This window comes from Salmo trutta, chromosome 29 (genome assembly GCF_901001165.1).
Source record: "Salmo trutta chromosome 29, fSalTru1.1, whole genome shotgun sequence".
Lineage (NCBI taxonomy): Eukaryota > Metazoa > Chordata > Actinopteri > Salmoniformes > Salmonidae > Salmo > Salmo trutta.
Window position 1 is genome coordinate 37,744,945 of NC_042985.1, and position 20,908 is coordinate 37,765,852.

General features: G+C 42.5%; 2 protein-coding genes across 2 annotated transcripts in view; one reads left to right on the top strand and one right to left on the bottom strand.

Moving 5' to 3' along the window:
- Positions 1–3,438: 3,438 nt before the first annotated feature.
- Positions 3,439–17,436, bottom strand: LOC115167567 (transcription factor E2F8-like). The gene is made up of 14 exons (XM_029722135.1): positions 16,882–17,436; positions 14,305–14,380; positions 13,863–14,111; positions 13,620–13,773; positions 13,059–13,364; positions 12,688–12,849; positions 12,278–12,415; positions 11,796–11,990; positions 11,621–11,708; positions 10,985–11,489; positions 10,519–10,794; positions 5,559–5,685; positions 5,007–5,359; positions 3,439–4,745 (listed from the first exon to the last, which is right to left on the bottom strand). Exons 2-14 carry the CDS (start codon positions 14,371–14,373, stop codon positions 4,587–4,589), a joined length of 2,781 nt encoding a protein of 926 aa, XP_029577995.1. The 5' UTR covers positions 14,374–14,380; positions 16,882–17,436; the 3' UTR covers positions 3,439–4,586.
- Positions 17,437–19,591: 2,155 nt separating this feature from the next.
- LOC115167569 (neuron navigator 2) overlaps positions 19,592–20,908 on the top strand; it is a gene marked incomplete in the record, with an annotated part of 313,298 nt that continues 311,981 nt past the window's right edge. The window contains 1 exon segment of the mRNA XM_029722138.1: positions 19,592–20,250. Coding sequence (XP_029577998.1) covers positions 20,170–20,250 — 81 coding nt within the window.

Consider the following 20,908-nt stretch of genomic DNA (forward strand, 5'->3'; position numbering starts at 1 on the left):
TACGAAACGCTTCAGTCTGGTTTTAGACCCCATCATAGCACTGAGACTGCACTTGTGAAGGTGGTAAATGACCTTTTAATGACGTCAGACCGAGGCTCTGCATCTGTCCTCGTGCTCCTAGATCTTAGTGCCGCTTTTGATACCATCGATCACCACATTCTTTTGGAGAGATTGGAAACCCAAATTGGTCTACATGGACAAGTTCTGGCCTGGTTTAGATCTTATCTGTCGGAAAGATATCAGTTTGTCTCTGTGAATGGTTCGTCCTCTGACAAATCAATTGTAAATTTCGGTGTTCCTCAAGGTTCCGTTCTAGGACCACTATTGTTTTCACTATATATTTTCCTCTTGGGGATGTCATTCGAAAACATAATGTTAAATTTCACTGCTATGCGGACGACACACAGCTGTACATTTCAATGAAACATGGTGAAGCCCCAAAATTGCCCTCGCTAGAAGCCTGTGTTTCAGACATAAGGAAGTGGATGGCTGCAAATGTTCTACTTTTAAACTCGGACAAAACAGAGATGCTTGTCCTAGGTCCCAAGAAACAAAGAGATCTTCTGTTGAATCTGACAATTAATCTGGATGGTTGTACAGTCGTCTCAAATAAAACTGTGAAGGACCTCGGCGTTACTCTGGACCCTGATCTCTCTTTTGAAGAACATATCAAGACTGCTTCAAGGACAGCTTTTTTCCATCTACGTAACATTGCAAAAATCAGAAACTTTCTGTCCAAAAATGACGCAGAAAAATTAATCCATGCTTTTGTTACTTCTAGGCTCGACTACTGCAATGCTCTACTTTCCGGCTACCCGGATAAAGCACTAAACAAACTTCAGTTAGTGCTAAATACGGCTGCTAGAATCCTGACTAGAACCAAAAAATTTGATCATATTACTCCAGTGCTAGCCTCCCTACACTGGCTTCCTGTTAAGGCAAGGGCTGATTTCAAGGTTTTACTGCTAACCTACAAAGCATTACATGGGCTTGCTCCTACCTATCTTTCCGATTTGGTCCTGCCGTACATACCTACACGTACGCTACGGTCACAAGACGCAGGCCTCCTAATTGTCCCTAGAATTTCTAAGCAAACGGCTGGAGGTAGGGCTTTCTCCTATAGAGCTCCATTTTGATGGAATGGTCTGCCTACCCATGTGAGAGACGCAGACTCAGTCTCAACCTTTAAGTCTTTACTGAAGACTTATCTCTTCAGTAGGTCCTATGATTAAGTATAGTCTGGCCCAGGAGTGTGAAGGTGAACGGAAAGGCTGGAGCAACGAACCGCCCTTGCTGTCTCTGCCTTGTCGGTTCCCCTCTTCCCACTGGGATTCTCTGCCTCTAACCCTTTTACAGGGGCTGAGTCACTGACTTACTGGTGTTCTTCCATGCCGTCCATGGGAGGGGTGCGTCACTTGAGTAGGTTGAGCCACTGACGTGCTCTTCCTGTCTGGGTTGGCGCCCCCCCCTTGGGTTGTGCCGTGGCGGAGATCTTTGTGGGCTATACTCGGCCTTGTCTTGGGACGGTAAGTTGGTGGTTATAGATATCCCTCTAGTGGTGTGGGGGCTGTGCTTTGGCAAAGTGGGTGGGGTTATATCCTGCCTGTTTGGCCCTGTCCGGGGGTATCATCGGATGGGGCCACAGTGTCTTCTGATCCGTCCTGTCTCAGCCTCCAGTATTTATGCTGCAGTAGTTTGTGTCGGGGGGCTAGGGTCAGTCTGTTACATCTGGAGTATTCTCTTGTCTTATCCGGTGTCCTGTGTGAATGTAAATATGCTCTCTCTAATTCTCTCTTTCTTTCTTTCTCTCGGAGGACCTGAGCCCTAGGACCATGCCTCAGGACTACCTGGCATGATGACTCCTTGCTGTCCCCAGTCCACCTGGCCATGCTGCTGCTCCAGTTTCAACTGTTCTGCCTGCGGCTACGGAACCCTGACCTGTTCACCAGACGTGCTTGTTGCACCCTCGACAATTACTATGATTATTATTATTTGACCATGCTGGTCATTTATGAACATTTTAACATCTTGACCATGTTCTGTTATAATATCCACCCCGCACAGCCAGAAGAGGACTGGCCACCCCTCATAGCCTGGTTCCTCTCTAGGTTTCTTCCTAGGTTTTTGGCCTTTCTCAGGAGTTTTTCCTAGGGAGTTTTTCCCAGCCACCGTGCTTCTTTCACATGCATTGCTTGCTGTTTGGGGTTTTAGGCTGGGTTTCTGTACAGCACTTTGAGATTTCAGCTGATGTACGAAGGGCTATATAAATACATTTGATTTGGTTAGACGTAAAGCTAGGTAGCGAAGTTTGTTTAGATAACAATAAGCTAACGTTAGTTCCTTAAAGGAAACATTGTCATTCGTTTCCGAATGTTTGTGTATATTTGTTCCATTGTCACCAGCTAACTTGGATTTTACGGATGTTGTGCAAACGATGCTAGCTAACTTCCGTAGTTGCCTGGGTGGGTGGTAGCTAGCTGAGGAAGATTATATTTGGTGATAACGTTAGTTAGCTAATGTTATTATGTCGATTGTCGCTTCGCTAACCAGCGACATGTACAACTACAACACTTAACTTATTTAGCTAGTAAGTTGCTACATTGAATCCATTTTCAGTGGTCTGTAGTGTTAACGTTACTTGTAACGTTCTAACTAACGTTAGCTAGCAAGATATTGATTATTTTGTTGGTGATTAACGTTACTGGTGTGATTAGGCTAAACAACTGCTCCCTAAAGTCTTGAAGTGGTAACTAAATTATCATGCAAACAAAATAATGAGCAATTGTTTGAGGGATTCAATCTAGAAATTTCATAAGTGATCTTATCCAAGTAGGCTAGCTTCTTTTTTGTTGTTATTGCAATTCTGTCAAACAATGTCAATGGAAGTATATGTAAAGCCTGAGGAGGAGGAGAGGGAGGTCTCTCCTATCATTGCCATAGGTTCAGTTGTCTCTTTAAGAACTGTTAGCATTCCTCATGCAACAACACAGGGACAGTTCGTTTCTGTGTTTGAAAAGACTGGAGTGAGTAATGGACAGGCACAAGATCAATTAACAAACGAGCTCAGTAGCACAGGAACACAAACGCCTTCTAAACATTTCCAGCAGACAGCAGAGGCAAGTAATTCTGCAGAGACAATTGGTGATCCACTGCAAAATAAAAAAAACTGGTACCTACATTCTCACTCCGTATTCCCAACCCTCTGTAATACAACCGCCATCTACAGTCTTGAGTTACAATGCACTGGAAAACCAAGATAAATCACAGATTGCTCCTGCAATTGAAGGCATGTACTGTATTTACTGTTGGATATGAAACCACCTTTATCATATTCATACTCTACTCTAGACTAATGCTACAGGACACCAACATATCATCGACCATGTATTCATCAACTGAGGGAGACAGTAAAGCATACATGAACAGGACCGACACCGGTTTAACAATATTAATAGTTTACCATTTTATATACAAGGATGCTTAAAGTCCATTCCTTAAGCATTAAGATCTGATTTCAATTACCTGATTAGCCTAAGGTAGGAATCCCATCACATACATTCACCCCTTACATTTTAATCACATTACAATTCAGCTTACGAAGGGCAACAGTTAGCATGTACAATGTGCAAAATTGTAATCTTACCAATTTGACACACACAAAAACAGTTCATCTACAATACTTTTCCATCAAATGTTTCTATTTCAGTCATTGAAGTTCCGCTGTCACGTATTAATGTCATCCCAGTGAACTGAGGTTAAGTTGATGTTCTTCTCTATGGCACATTGATGATGTAATGGGACTTCAATACAACTTCTCGTTGAGAAATGTTGAAATACTCAGCCAGCATATTACATTTTGGCAAACAACCCTTTAAAACCTAAATAAGACAAGACTGTTTCACTATTTAGTATTCAGACACAGAAAGCACCCCTCACCAGTTTAATACCTACTGGTGATCCCTAATCATATTTCCATACATATACACCAGTATCAAAAGTATGTTGTAGTATTATAGTATTACACAGTAATATCCAGCATATTGTGTATCAAGCCCCAGGGTTAAGAGTATTTACCATGGCTGGTTCTCCATCAGTTATATTTAGAGCTAGCTGTGATGATGGTGACACGCAGCTGTTTCTGTATGGAGTTTCCACACCACGTTCACATTGTCTTCCCCTGTAGAAATGGAATAAACCAGGGCTTCCGAAACTCGGTCCTCAGGACCCCAAGGGCTGCACGTTTTGGTTTTTGCCCTAGCACTACACAGCTGATTCAAATAATCAACTAATCATCAAGATTTGATAATTGGAATCAGTTGTGTAGTACTAGCGCAAAAAAAAAACAAACGTGCACTGAGTTTGGGAAACGCTGGAATAACCCATGGACCAGTTTTGGATGAAATCATATGGCGACATCACATACCCTAAAACACAAAACCACTCAACCTACAGTATGCCTTAAAAATACGACAGTCAGACCATAGAAAACCATGCAGACATGCACAGACGCAAACATGTTGAAGGGCTGGCGCGCGCACGCACGCACACACACACACACACACACAGGTTGTGTAGCAGCATAGTCTTTAGGTGTCCTCAGTGGTGACGTCCAGCTTCCGCTGAGGGATGTAAACGGTTTTGGTGCCCGCCGGCGCCGTGTGTCCATGGCTGGTGGTTACCACGGTAGCCAGCGGGGTGTGGAAGAAACTGTCCTGGGGGAGGGCCGTCCCTTCGGGCGTGGTCATCTGAAGAGGAGGAGAGAAAGACAACGACAGAGAAGTTAGCAGATGTTTACAATCAACATCACAACTCGTTTATATAATCAGTGAAGCTATTTACCCAAGCACTGAACCAGCAGCACACCATTAGCAATTAGGGAGGAGGGGTTTGCCTTTGACTGTTTGTGTGTGTGATAAGATTATTGGGGTGTGAGTCTGTGTGTGTAAGTATGCTGTATGTGTGACCCAGTGTTTGTGTGGATGTCTGTATGCAAGCATGTATCTCACCTGCTGTAGACTGATTAGCGTGAGTGGTTGCCCGCCTGGGCCGGTCATCTGGTGTTGGACTGGCACGGGGGACATGGGCTTAACGAACACCACGCCGCCCCTCTGATGCAGGCTCAGGTGGGGAGGCAGGGGGCTGGGCATGGAGCTGGGGTGCTCCGGGGTGTGGGCAGTGCCTGGGCTGCAAGCGGGCACGGAGCCAGGCCCAGGGATAAGGCCCAGGTTCTGCAGGGTAAAGTTGAGGATGGCAGGGCTGGGGAAGCGGTGTCCCTGGGCAGAGAAGGGCGAGGAGGGGGGAGGCCTGTGGAGGGGGAGGCTGGTGGGGGTGAACTCCTGGATCAGGGGAGGTCTAGAGCCTGGGAAGGAGAGAGGGAAGACATTGTTAATTACAGTCATAAGATACAGATATCCAACTTGAATTGAGTTTAAGTCATTTGATACCGAATGCTTGTACGCTTTACTCAAGGTCCCCAGAAAAAAATTAACGAAAAGACATAGTTCAAATTTGTGTTAGTGTGTGTACTGACTGTGAATAAATGTTAAAGGTGAGTATACCTGCTGTGGGTGTGTGGCAGATGTTGTAGGTGGGTGTGAAGGCTTTGCTGCTCTCTGTGTTGTGGTCTTTGTAGCTGAAGAGGGACTGCTGGGAGATGGGGATCAGGTAGCCAGTGGGGATCAGAGTCTGGAACACAGAGACAGACCGAGAGAAAAGAGAGTCATTAAGACAGTATTATGGATGCAACGACTCACCGATACGCATCGGCCCCAGATTCAAATGTTTAAGATACAAGTACGTTGGTCCTCAGACCAGAACCAAATGTAGCATGCATTGGTCAGAAAATCGATTCAAACGTTACGAGTCACTGGTTCATAAGTTTAATACATTCTTTCAACATCTGAAAATACCTCCCATCTTTTGTGTCGAACTGCATGTAACTCTGTTGACAGTCATTGATCGACAAGTCATTTTCCGTGCCGAACAACTCCAGGCAATATCAGTAGCCTAGTCAAACTGCGCACTATGCCCAGTGGTCTACCAAATCTGTGTGGCACATTCAAATACTAAAGTGGCTTGCATGATATTAAGATTGTGACAACCTATGTGATTTGCTAGGTTTTTGATATACAGTTGAAGAAGGAAGTTTACATACACTTTAGCCAAATACATTTAAACTCCGTTTTTCACAATTCCAGACATTTAATCCGAGTAAAAAATCCCTGTCTTAGGTCAGTTAGGATCAGCACTTTATTTTAAGAATGTGAAATGTCAGAATAATAGTTGAGAGAATGATTTATTTCAGCTTTTATTTCTTTCATCACATTCCCAGTGGGTCAGAAGTTCACATACACTCAATTAGTATTTGGTAGCATTGCCTTTAAATTGTTTAACTTGGGTCAAACGTGTCGGGTAGCCTTCCCACAATAAGTTGGGTGAATTCTGGCCCATTCCTCCTGACAGAGCTGGTGTAACCGAGTCAGGTTTGTAGGCCTCCTTGCTTGCACACACTTTTTCAGTTCTGCCCACAAATGTTCTATAGGATTGAGGTCAGGGCTTTGTGATGGCCACTCCAATATCTTGACTTTGTTGTCCTTAAGCCATTTTGCCACAACTTTGGAAGTATGCTTGGGGTCATTGTCCATTTGGAAGACCCATTTGCGACCAAGCTTTAACTTCCTGACTGATGTCTTGAGATGTTGCTTCAATACATCCACATAATTATATAATTATGATTTTTCAACGGCGATAACGATTATTGGGGGACCAAAAAAAGCCGATACCGATTAATCGGCCAATTTTTATATATATTTGTAATAATGACAATTACAACAATACTGAATGAACACTTTTATTTTAACTTAATATAATACATAAATAAATCAATTTAGTCTCAAATAAATAATGAAACATGTTCAATTTGGTTTAAATAATGCAAAAACACAGAAAGTAAAAGTGCAATATGTGCCATGTAAAAAAGCTAACGTTTAAGTTCCTTGCGCAGAACATGAGAACATATGAAATCCGGTGGTTCCTTTTAAAATGAGTCTTCCATATTCACAGTTAAGAAGTTTTAGGTTGTAGGTATTATAGGAATTACAGGACTTTCTCTCTATACCATTTTTGTATTTCATATACCTTTGACTATTGGATGTTCTTATAAACACTATAGTATTGCCAGCCTAATCTCGGGAGTTGATAGGCTTGAAGTCATAAACAGCGCAATGCTTGAAGCACAGCGAAGAGCTGCTGGCAAATGTAGGAAAGTGCTATTTGAATATATGCTTACGAGCCTGCTGCTGCCTACCACTGCTCAGTCAGACTGCTATATCAAATATCAAATCATAGACTTAATTATAATATAATAAACACACAGAAATACGAGCCTTATGTCATTAATATGGTCAAATCCAGAAACTATCATTTCGAAAAACAAAACGTTTATTCTTTCAGTGAAATACGGAACTGTTCCGTATTTTATCAAACAGGTGGCAACCCTAAGTTTAAATATTGCTGTTACATTGCACAACTTTCAATGTTATGTCATAATTATGTAAAATTCTGGCAAATTAATTACGGTCTATGTTAGGAAGAAATGGTCTTCACACAGTTTGCAACGAGCCAGGCAGCTCAAACTGCTGCATATACCCTGACTCTGCTTGCACAGAGCGCAAGAGAAGTGACACAATTTATCTCGTTAAAAGAAATTCATGTTAGCAGGCAATATTAACTAAATATGCAGGTTTTAAAAAATGTACTTGTGTATTGATTTTAAGAAAGGCATGGATGTTTATGGTTAGGTACACATTGGTGCAACGACAGTGCTTTTTTTCGGGAATGCGCTTGTTAAATCATCACCCGTTTGGCGAAGTAGGCTGTGATTCAATGATAAATTAACAGGCACCGCATTTGATTATATGCAACTCAGGATACGATAGTTAAACTAGTAATATCATCAACCATGTGTACTTACCTAGTGATTATGTTAAGAATGATTGTTTTTTATAAGGTAAGTTTAATGCTAGCCGGCAACTTACCTTGGCTCATTGCTGCACTCGCGTAACAGGTGGTCAGCCTGCCACGCAGTCTCCTCGTGGAGTGCAATGTAATCGGCCATAATCCGCGTCCAAAAATGCCGATTACAGATTGTTATGAAAACTTGAAATCGGCCCTAATTAAAATCGGTCCACCTCTAATGTAACCTTCCGACTTCAACTGTGTGCGCTGTTGAAAATGGTGTTTTACCGGAATTAAAGTAAGCTACCAGAGACAACTCTCATCTGGCTATACCTGCTGAACGGGGCTTACAATAGACTTCATTTTGATTGTTTAGGTTCACCATCAGCGATAGTTTTGGTAGTTTGCTTTAAACAATCAGTATGCCAAACATTAGGAACACCTTCCTAATAGAGTTGCAACTCCCCCATGTTCCCATCAGAACAGCCTCAATTCATCAGGGCATTGACTCTACAAGGTGTTGAAAGCATTCCACAGGGATGCTGGCCCATGTTGACTCCAATGCATCCCACAGTTGTGTCAAGTTGGCTGGATGTTCTTTGGGTGATATACACGGGAAACTGTTGAGCTTGAAAAACTCAGCAGCATTGCAGTTCTTGACACAAACCGGTGCACCTGGCACCTAACTACCATAGCCTGTTCGAAGGCACTTAAATTTTTTGTCTTGCTCATTCACCCTGAGTGGCACACACAATCCATGTCTCAAGGCTTCAATATCCTTCTTTAACCTGTCTCCTGTTCATTTACACTGATTGAAGTGGATTTAACAAGTGACATCAATAAGGGATCATAGCTTTCACCTGATCAGTCTATGTCATGGAAAGAGCAGGTGCCCTTAAAGGTTTGTATTTACTTAACTAGGTAAGTCAGTTGAACAAATTCTTATTTACAACGACGGCCTACCCTGGCCAAACCCTAACCCGGACGACGCTGGGCCAATTGTGCGCCGCCCTATGGGACTCCCAATCACGGCCGGTTGTGATACAGCCTGGAATCGAACCAGGGTCTGTAGTGACGCCTCTAGCACTGAGATGCAGGCCTTAGACTGCTGTGCCACTCAGGAGCCCTTGTATACTCAGTGTATATGGTATTTTTTGTATTTATATATACACAGGATAAGGTTGCTAATTTCATAACGAGGACAGCAATCACTTTTGCGAGGCGCACTGCATGGCCAAAGCGAGAGAAGATCACTCCATAAAAATGGCCAAATGGTCAAAACCATGCGATTTTTGAGATGGGGGTGAAATATATTCTAAAGTTGTGAAATATATTAATTGGCTATGTCATAGCTAATTTGTAAACAATAAATATTGATAAATTAGTTAAAAAAGTGAATTAGTGGGTGATGGTAATTTCAGAACCAAAGTGGGGGGGACAAAAAAAGAAAAAAGAGGCTACATTGCCCCCTAATCTGATAGTGGTACTGGAGTGGTAGATGCCTAGTCTCCCTTATGGCTCAGCTCAGGTGCCTACATAGTACATACACCAGAGACATACATCATACACACACACACACACACACACACACACACACACACACACACACACACACACACACACACACACACACACACACTCAGAAGCCCAGCTCAGAGAAGCCCAGCTCATGAGCTTCATCATCATCAGATTTTAATTTAAACTTCCACTGGCTGGGGCAGAGCTCCAGGACATCTATATAAGGTGGTGTCAGAGGACTACAGCCACCCAAGCCATAGACTTACCACTCTGCTACAGTCCGGCAAATGGTACCGGGACATCGGCTCACAGACCAACAGGCCATAAGACTACTAAATAGCCATAAGACTGCTAAATTGTTAATTAAATGGTCACCAGATCAATCGGCACAGACCCTATCTTGCACTGACTCTATGCACAATCACAAGACTATACATACACACTGGCCTATAGACACACTCACACTGCACTGACACTCTTCACACAAAACCAACACACATTCACATACTGTACATAACACACACACCGACAATACAAACACTTGTTTATATTCTGCTGATACTCCATTCTTATTTTACTCTTATCTATCCTGACGCCTAGTCACTTTACCCTGCCTTCATGTAAATATCTACCTCAACTACCTCATACCCCTGCACATTGATCTGGTACCAGTACTCTCTGTATTGCTCCATTTTTGTGTATTTTATTCCTCGTGTTACTATTTTTAAACTTTGCATTGTTGGGAAGGGCTCGTAAGCAAGCATTTCACAGTAAAGACTACACCCGTTGTATTCGGAGCAGGTGACATTTAAAAAAAAAAAAATATGAATGTGTTTATGCAACAAATGTTTGTGCATTGAATCGTATCGCATCGATTCGTTCTCTAATCGTTTCAAACTAAAACGTATCGTTCCTGTATCGTATTGGAGCTCATGTATCCCTATACATCATCCAAAGATACTATACACACATAACATCTAAAGCCAAGTGTTTTCTGTTATTACCAGTATCGGTATTTTAGCTATGTGTGTGTTGTGTGTTTACCTCTGTGTGTAGGTGTTGGGGGTTCAGTGGAACAGCTCTGACAGGCGTGAGCCCTGCCTCGCTGTCGGAGGTCGCGACCATCTCCTCCTTCTCCAGGAAGGTCTCCAGGTTCTGCTCCAGTGTCTGATTGGCTGCGACGGCCACTGAGCTCCCGGGGGTGTTGACGAACTCTGGGTCCAGGTGGAGGGCTCGGGGCGAGGGACGGCTGGAGACGAGACCCCCGCGACGCGCCTTTAGACGAGCCTGGAGGATCTCACACAGCTTAGGAGACGTGTCCTGGAGGAGAGCAGAGAAAGAGAGGTGGGTTAGCTTCGTATGACTGTTGCTATAACTATTTATCAGGCTTCTTTATTTGTATGTCATTGCCAAAGTTCTCTACTAGTGACAAGTCACCTCACATTCTGGTCAAAGTAGGTACAACTGAGCTGCGTAGAAGCAGAAGTAGCATGTCAAGAACAGGTCTTACCCTGGTGCTGGAGTCAAACCTCTTGGCCTCGGAGGGGCTTTCCTCTGAGGTTCTCTCTGAACACACACGTTTTAGTGCCGAGGGGCTGCTGGTTGGCAGCTTGTTCGTAGCAGACGAGTGGCCTTGCACTGTGACATCACTCGGGCTCCGCCCCGTCTTATCCTCGAAGGTCATGGAGCGCACAGCGAGGCTGGTTGGCTGAGGCCTGGTTAGGGGGTGTGGCCTGAAGGAGGAGGGGTGCATGTAGATGGCGTAGGGACCGCCTCCCTGGTGTTGGGGCAGCAGCATAGGGATGAGGGGTGAACACTGAGCAGGGTGGAAGGACATTGCCCCAGTAGGTTGGGGGGTGAACTGTGCCCGTGGGGTGAGGTGGACAGTGCTGTCACGGGCTTCTGTGGGTGTTAATACTGGGGGCTGGGGAGCTCCTGGCTTTTTAGCAGCTTTCTGTTGAGCTGGCAGTGCCTCAGTCACAGTAACCGCAATCTTAGGTGTCCTGTCAACAACCCTAGAACGAGACAAGACTCATTGTAACATCTGACAGTCTGAGTTGAGGTTAACAAGGAAACGTAGAACATTTCTGGTTAATTTAGAAGAATAAAGGATACGATACTGCAATGAGAATCAGGCAGCACTTACTCGTTTGATTGCTGGTCAAACTGGATCTTACAGATGGCTGCTAGTTGGGCCATTTTGGTGGGAAAGAACTCATTGCTCGAGGAATCACCTGAAAAGAAAAACAGAAGCTAATTTAGACACCCAACTCTCAGTGAAAACATTTGAATACTCCATCTAAATATCTCCCAGGACTTACTCTTGACAGGGCTGGTGGGGGCTGAGTTGATCTTGCGCCGGTCTTCCTGGATGCTCTTGGCCAGTTTGATGAGGGAGGGGTGACGGGTGAAGCTGCGTTTGCTCCCCGGAGAGGAGAAGAGATTTTTGGCACAGTTGTCTACGGAGGTACGAGACTCAAGTTTCCTCTTGGCAGTCGCTGTAGTGGCAGTGGTCTCTATGTGTGAATTGAAACACAAGATTTCGTCTGGTGAATGGGAGAGGCAGGTTGGACACCATTACAGGTTAAATGATAACATAGTGTCTGACTTACAAAGTTCATATAAACCACTAACTTGTATAGTAAAAGTTCAGCATAGCTTCAATGGCACAGGGTACTTCTATATCATGTAGAAATCGAGGACATGTGATGCCTATTAAGGCCTTGTGATAGTGTTAATATGTATGGTAACCCCTTCAAGTGAAGTATTATTGGGAAGACAGTGTGTTCTGATGAGTGCCTACCCTTCACATTGGGGAAGTCCTCAGGGCCGGTCCATTCAAAGGCTGGCTTCCTCCCTTTCTCCTCTGTCACATGGACCTTCTCTATCAGCTTCAGGCTCCGCAGCACGTTGGCTATATCATACAGCCTGCGAACCTTAGCTGCAAACACACAGACACATATTCAAACATTACTCATCATCACTAGATGAAGACCGTAAGGTCTTAACACACTTGAGGGAGCATCTCAGTGTGCAGAATCTTACTTATTGCGCCAACTACACACTCAACTTGTATGATAAAGCTTGTGTATCCTAGCTAAAAATGTGCTGAGAGAACATATTTGCTAGTTAGTAATTCTGTTATATACATACTTCCACAGGCTGTGCCAGAGGCATGAAGGACTATTTTGCCCTTATAGGCTCAACACTCACTCTTGAACTTGCTCTTGTCCTGATCAGCCACCTGGTCCTCTCCAATGAGGATCCTGGCAGCCACATCCAAACTGACCACCCGAGGTGTGGACACCAGGAACAACATGACAAACTTCTGGCTCATCACCCTCAGAGACTTGTCCTTCCTGCTGTTCACGGAGGCTGGAGAGAACACAGGTGAATAAAAGCAAGGTTATTACATAGCCAAGACCATGATCACTCAGTTCAGCTCACTAAAACAAGAAATATTTACAGGGAAAACTTTTTCCTACAAAATCCTTGCTGTACAGGGTCAATCAATTGCATGCTACATATTACAAACAATTGTATTAATATCTCTTAATCAAATGAGGTTAATCCTGGCCTCTCACCTGCTTTAAACTCCACCCCAGGAAGCTCCACGAAGAACATCTCCTTCTGGCCCTGTTCTCCTCCCTCCACCTCCTCGTTCTCTTTCTCCTCGCCGTCCGAGTCAAACTCCCTTTCCAGGCTGCGCTGGCGGATCTGCTGCATCTGTTGCCCGTAGCGATGCTCCTCGCCCACCTGCCGCAACTTGGCCAGGGTCTGTGGTAGGTTAGCGCGGCCGTGCCACGTGTAGCGATTCTTGGCTAGCCGGCTGACCATGTGCAAGCTCTCCAGCACATTCATGATGTCATAGATGCGCCTGCGCTCCACATCTGTTCGGACAGAGGAGAGAGAATGTGAGTTGAATGAACAGGAGTAAAGTGGTCTTGTTTGTATACTGTCTGTCTATAGTTTGTAACTGCTTATTTACAGCATCAGCATATAGGCCTAAACTTAGGGAATACATGCTGTATTTATTGCATTCTTCAAAAAACAAAATGTGAAAATATAAGGGTACCAGCTTTATTCTGAGAAAAAATGAAATGGGAATAAAGACAGTGGAGAGACAGAAGTAAAACAGGACGTACTAAGCTCTGTGGCAACATCATCCAGACTGATGTCGTTGTTGAGGGCAGGGTTGGGATAATCAGGGTAGCGGGCCAGGAACTTGTGACAGAGCAAACCCAGACTCTTCTCTTTTCTGCTGATCTGTTTCTCCCCTTCCTCTCCAAGCTCAGGGTCCTATGGGTGAATAGGAAAAAGATCAAACAGGCAATCAATACATTTCTAAGGTCTTAGCTGCAGACTCATTTGTGTGTGTATTATTTTACCATGGCATCCCCTCCCTCAGAATCCATACACAGCTCTTTCTCTCTGTTCCTGATCTCAGGGCTGGCAGCGCTCATCAGCATTTTCAAATTGGAGGTCGGTGTCCAAGGCTCACCAGTCCCAGTCTCCCTTCCTTTAGTTGGGGTCGTAAGGGATCCCATGTTGGATTGAATCTCTGTTAGCACAGTGCCTTGGGTAGATGCTTTCCTTGGTGTTTTTGTCATTGCTTGCGGCTCTGCAAATACATTCCCCTGTTGGACAAAGTAAATAGCAAAGATTATTTAATTAAGGATCACTGGATGTCACAGTTAGAGTTAGTTATGTAACAGTCAGTCAAATGCCCTTGAACATACCTATACAGCATATTAACTACTATATAAACAATAAGATAGTAACTTGGATTTAAAAATCAACAGAAACATGTAGTAGCTAGCTATTACTAACCTCGTGATTAGAGGTGGTGGTTTGAGTTGTATGGCTCAGATACTGGGACTCCGGTGAAGTGCTCAACATTTTCCAACTAAATGTAAAACAAAGAATGTAAGACTGATATTTGCTAACAAAAAAGCAGTGTCTAGCTAGCTAGATCAATAACAGTTAACGTTAGCAAGCAGATCAATGTATTTGATTCACTTAATCCAAGTGTCACAAAACGTTATAGGCTTAGTTACCATTTCTTAACCTGTTGAGGCCACGGGTTAGCAATGAACCCTGAGACGGGATTGCTAGCAAGGCTGGAAATTCAAAACATCAAAAATCTAATAATTTCAATTTCTCAAACAATCAACTATTTTACACCATTTAAAAGATAAACATCTCCTTAATCTAACCACATTGTCCGATTTTCAAAGAGGCTTTACGGCAAAAGCATAAAGTTAGATTATGTTAGGACAGTACATAGCCACAAAAGTACAAACATCCATTTTCAATTCAAGGTCAGGCGTCACCAAAAGCAGAAACCAGCTAAAATTATGCACCAACCTTTGACAATCTCCATCAGATGACACTCCTAGGACATTATGTTATACAATACATGCATTTTTTGTTCCATCAAGTTCATATTTATATCCAAAAACCGCATTTTACAGTAGCTGTGAAATTCTGATTTTTTTCTTCTCTGAAATGCTTCCGGTGAACAACGTTACAATTTTCAAAATTACTATTCGAAAACATTGGTAAATTATAATATTGTCATTCAAATAATTATAGTTTAACATTTCGTAAATGATACTGTCTTGCCAGATTTCAAAATAACTTTACTGGGAAATCACAAGTTGCAATAAACCAGGTGCTGTGCTAAGAACAATAAGCTAGCCTAATTAGCTTAGCATCATCTTGTAACCATGTAATATCAATAATACTATTGTCAATAATCCATTACCTTTGATTATCTTCATCCATTGGCAGTTCCAGGAATTCCAGGTCCACAACAAATGTGGTTTCTTTTGACAAAGTTCATAATTGATGTCCAAAGAACTCCAAGTTGTTCCATGTTGTTAGCGCTTCGGTGGCTACTAAAAAGTAGCGCGGGGGGGTGTGTGAAGTCACGGCAAAAAGTTACAAAAGTTACAAAAATAATCTATTTATGTTTGTTCAAACATGTAAAACGTTGTTTAGCATCAATCTTTAGAGCCATTTTTAATGTGAAACATCAGTAATGTTTCAACCAGACCTCACCTGTGTCTAGAAAAACGTTTTTGAAAAATGTCCCGTGTCTCATGATTGCGCAGGTGCAGGCCATAATGGAAGTGACGACATCCCACGGACGTCAACTTCAATGCATTCTTATTTGCTCCCTGTTAATCATGGAAGCTTCAAACAACTTTATAAAGATCGCTGACATCTAGTGGAATCCGTAGGAGTTGCGAACTGAATCCTTTCTCACTATGGTATCTAATAAACAATGACACTAAATAGTACAGCCACAAAATTCTCATTTTTTTTTAATCTATTTTTCTCAGGTTTTTGCCTGCAATATGAGTTTTGTTATACTTACAGACACCATTCAAACTGTTTTAGAAAATTCAGAGTGTTTTCTATCCGAATGTGTTAATAATATGCATATCCTAGCTTCTGAGTTGGTGTAGGGGGCAGTTAAAAATGGGCACGTATTTTTTTCAAAATGCTCAATACTGCCACCGTGGCCCGTAGAGGTATTAACACCGAAATAAATATAATGCCGTTAACATACTAATGATATAGCTAGCAACTACGCTTCTAATTCAATCACATTTACCAAATAATACCGTGCATCTCGGTTGATTACCTAGATTAATATTAAAAATCGAACCTAATCAAAATATCACAGTTAATGCTTGGCGGTAACTGACATGCACGCCATCGAATGATCAAGCAAAACGGCTTCAACGACACGCCTATTTTGCGGCAAGTAACCAGTAAGAATTGAAGTGGGCGATGACCTCAATCGAATTCGGACCGTCCCGCGCAGGTAAATATTTCTTTTAAATCTTGGCGCGGAATGTGCGGACACACACGGATCATTTGTGCTACTTAACATAGCTTATAGTGCACGAAAGCAAGTCAGCATGAATCAATTGGCGTCACAAAATGTTGTTACACGTTAATAAAGGCTGGCAGAACAAATTGTATCGCTTCCCAACTAGTTTGTTTGCCAGCTAATGAGCTATTGCGAGCGCGGGTTAATGCCACCACTGCACCCTTTTCTAATAAACTGGCTCGCTAGCTATAGCTACGTCTTCCAAAAACATCTACATTTTTTGCTAGCTATAAGTCACAAATACGCGCCTTAATACTTCATAAGAAGTGTATTAAATATGTTAAACTACAAATGCACATTTATTTACATGAGATCCCATGCAATATGGATAGCAATAGCTAGCTGACCAGCTAGTTACTTACAGTAAGGCGCGGGGTTAACTAGACTCCAACAAATGGTGAAAAGTACAGTTGCTAGCTAGCTAAAGATGCTGAATAAGATCTGACTGACAATCACAGTCTCATAAAGAGAAATGAGGAACACAAATATATGTAGTTACTTACCCTATAGCACGGGTTACATGTGTGCCCCTCTGAAATTCTTGTTTGCATCCCCTTGCAAAGTCAAGCAGCTAAAGGCATTGGTGATAAACGTGTGCTTTGCTATTGGCTGACAAAACAATCCTAATATCTTGAAAAAATGTGAAATGTTGTCAATGTCCCCATGCGATTTCGGAACCAGACGATCAGCTAATTCACACTAAAGGTATAAAAGGAGAGCCAAATGGACTTTTACCCCTAGTCATACCCAAGTGAGTAAAATACGTTGATTTGAGGTCCATTTCATTTGTCCCGCCTAGTTTCACGCGTACCAGAACGCCAAGAACTTCCCCCATCGGATAGAGCCAACCATCACAATGTGAAACTACTCACACAACGCCTAATCCCACGAGTTTACATTAAACGCTGCACGGATATCTTGCCAGAAACGTGGCATAAAGCCAATTCAATTTTGGCAACCGTTAAAATTGGGCTACGTCTATTTCAACATCTTTCCATTGTTTATTTTTCCTCTGATTTTGGCGAAGAAGAAAACACGAATATACAGCAAAGGTGGCTGGAGCTATAGCAGGACGGGCTCATTGTAATGGCTGGAATGGCGTTTTAAAACGGAGTCAAACACCTCAGACATAAGGAAACCACATGTTTGACTCCGTTCCAAAACGCAATTCCAGCCATTACAATGAGCCCGCCAATCTCTGATATAAAGTACCCACAATAGACTTATATAATAGTATCATAGTTTCTAGTACCATATCGGTGTAGCCATTCTGTAAAATGTTACCATATCATGCATACATGCAGACTAGCAGACGATAACATGCCGTTTCAATTTGTTGGAGATAAAAATGAACGAAATAAAAGTAAAAAGTGTGTCATACATATATCTCCATAAAATACTAAAACGTTATGGCACCAATGTCATTTTTTAACGATTAATTTGGATTGGTGTTTTATTTTGTGCATTGACTCAGAGGGAGATAGGGAGATACAATTTGTGATACAATTTGCACAGATTTGCTCTAGGCATGAGACATTCGATACAATGTCGCTAGATGTCACCAAAATCATTCTATCTGTAAGTATCCATGGAAACGGATGGCGCAGGGGAGTTGGTGGAGAAAACGCTGGGCGCATTGGGCGCGCGGTCCAAGTGACGTGACGTGATGTTATCGATTGAGGAGAGAGTGGGACTTTGCTGAGCAAAGCGAGGCATGCACTGGCTGTTCAAGAAGGCAGGGGAAAGAAGGGAAGGTAGCGAGTGACGTGCTGTAGGGAGCAGTTCGTCCTTGAAGGGAAACATTAAATTCGCTGCTGATGTGTTGGGTGAGTAGATACTACTAACATTTGACTTAAATTCCATCAATTTTTATGATTTTTTTAGTTAGGTTACGTCTATTTCAACAGCTTTCCATAGTTTATTTTCCACCTTTAATTTTGGTGAGCGACCCCATATCAGAGTAAAGGAAATGCAGCACCTGCCTTAGCAGGATTTCTGCAGGGTGATATACCATCATCCATATGCTTCTTGCATGTTTTGTGTTTATTATTTGGAAATGTTTGTGCAGAAATTGTTGAGGGCTTGCTTTGCATATCTGATTTAGCTACAATAGTTAGTTTAATACACTATATAACTATTGCATTCTGCTCATGCTACGCACTATGCACATGCCCAATACAACTCTCGCTTTTGGTTTATATGAAGCTCGAGCCCTAGAACCTGCCATTTCATTCTGAAAACTCATGCATTATGTTTTTAGTTTTTTTTCTATAACATTCTAAGGTAACCAGCCTAGACCCCAGTTAGTAGCCTACCAGCCTTATTTGATTTCTTGTCAGCAATTTATGCAGTTACATCCAATGTAGTATAAGTATAGTATTCATATCATTGACACTTTATTGTCAGACATTATTGTGTATTCTTTAAGATACATTCCAACGTTCATCAGTAATTTAGTGCATGTAGCCTATACATTTGCAAGTAACATAATGGGCAATTTTGATGGGGTGGTGGCCACAAAAACAGCTGAACTAATCACAAGTGGCTCACCGGTCTGTGTACCGACATCCATACCCACACATGCAGAGAGAAAAATATTGAAGTTTTATAGTTCATTTCCTGCAATTCTACACATTTTGCCATGGAGCATAGAGAAACTGTTGCAGTTTTAAAGCAAGTTCTCTGCAATTCTACACATTTTGCCATGGGACTGAGAGAAAATCTTGCAATTTTATAACTATTTTCATGCAATTCTACTCATTTTGCCAATTCAACCATGATTACTACACATTCACATAGCTGGCTAGGCTAATTTACCAATCTACATTTTGTTGCTGCCATGCTAATTAAATGACGGTCAGTGATGGACATAAAAATAACCACATTTCGAAATGGCACATTGTGTATTCTACTAGTCTGAGACCCCGACTGAGTTCCTAAATAAAAGGGGGCCGTCCCATCCCTGCTGTAGAATATTGTTCCATGCTGTTGTCTAATTGGCAGCCTGGTTAAACTTTTTTTTTGACCCATCCAGTTGTACAAAGGGTAGTTTGGTGACTGTATCACAGGTTAATCCAGCAGACTTTACAGGGCTCTTGAGATGCCTTGGCCCCCAAAATCCACCCCCTCTTGACACCGTAACCTCTGCAGGTGTCTTCAATTTAACTCTGTTTTCTTTTTCTAAAACACACACACGCACCTGCTCACAATCAGGATACCAGACTCTTCAGGGGCCTGTGAATTTGAAACTGCATCAGTGGTTTTCCATTTTTCTCCTATTCTCTCTCTCTCTTTTTTTTTTTTTTTTTTTACAAACTGGGGGGTTCGAAACTGGAATCCCTCCAGTGATTTTACAATGAAGGAATGTTGGCCCTGTGGGAATAGGGAGCCATGATCATATCCAGGGAGGAGATTAGAGGTTTTCGCTCTGGGTGAAGGCTTGAGGAGAGAGGGCCACCATGGTTCTGGGGCTCCGGATCTCAGGGCCCCTGCCTATCCCCTGATGTTCAGTCTTGGTCAGCCTCAGTGGGCTAAAAACTGCAGCCGAAAGCCATGGAGTGACGACATAACTGACTGAGCTAGCTCCACCCAGGACATAACCCCATGAGATCGCTTGTTGGGTGTTTTTTTTCTCACACAACGTTGTTGGACCAATAGTGATTTTGGATGAAAGAGTGGGGGGTTTGAAGGACTTTGGAATAATCAATTATCTTTTGTTTCTTGGAGAGGATATTTTATTGGATATTTTTGAACAAAGAAGGGACAGTTGGATATTGTAGAAGGAAGAGAAAATGGAATCAGGAGCAGAAGCATCCCCACAGCAGCACCAGAGGAGGAAACCTGTGATGCACGGCCTGGAAGACCAGAAAAGGGTGAGTGACCAAACCTCTCTTTTCTCCCAATCTCCCTTTCAGATCTCTGCTAAATGTCTGTCCCTTTGACTTGAGCTCAGAGGAAGTCATATGAGAAAATCACTAAAAAAGAAATAAAAACATTTCAGTAGGTGCATTGTTGGGTAGAACCCATGAAGAAATTGTGATTTTTGAATCTGAACAGGCACATGTTAATCTTCTGAAAGTGTTGGTGTTTGCAGCCCTGAATGTTGCTTGTATCCTGATCCTGCAAAGGAAAAATGATACATCATCCAATGATGGTGATGTGGGAAAAAATAATTAGAGTTACGTGTCGGGATATTATGTTTGACGATATATAGTATCGTATCGTTTTGACAATATCGCAATATAATGTTTTTGATAGTTGGCTGTACCTGCACCAAAACTCCAGTATTTTTCCTTCATAACTTGTTCTCCATCTTCTTTTTAAATAGGGAGCCAATTTGTTTTCAGCACTTTTATTTCCATGACTGATCAAAACTCGTTATCTCATGGCTCTCTCATCTCTGCAGCAGACATATGGTGAGCAATATGTTTGGACCATGGAATCGCAAAAAAATCACAGTATTGAATCGCAATACTACAGTGCCTTCAGAAAGTATTCACACGCCTTGACTTTTCCCACATTGCTTTGTTA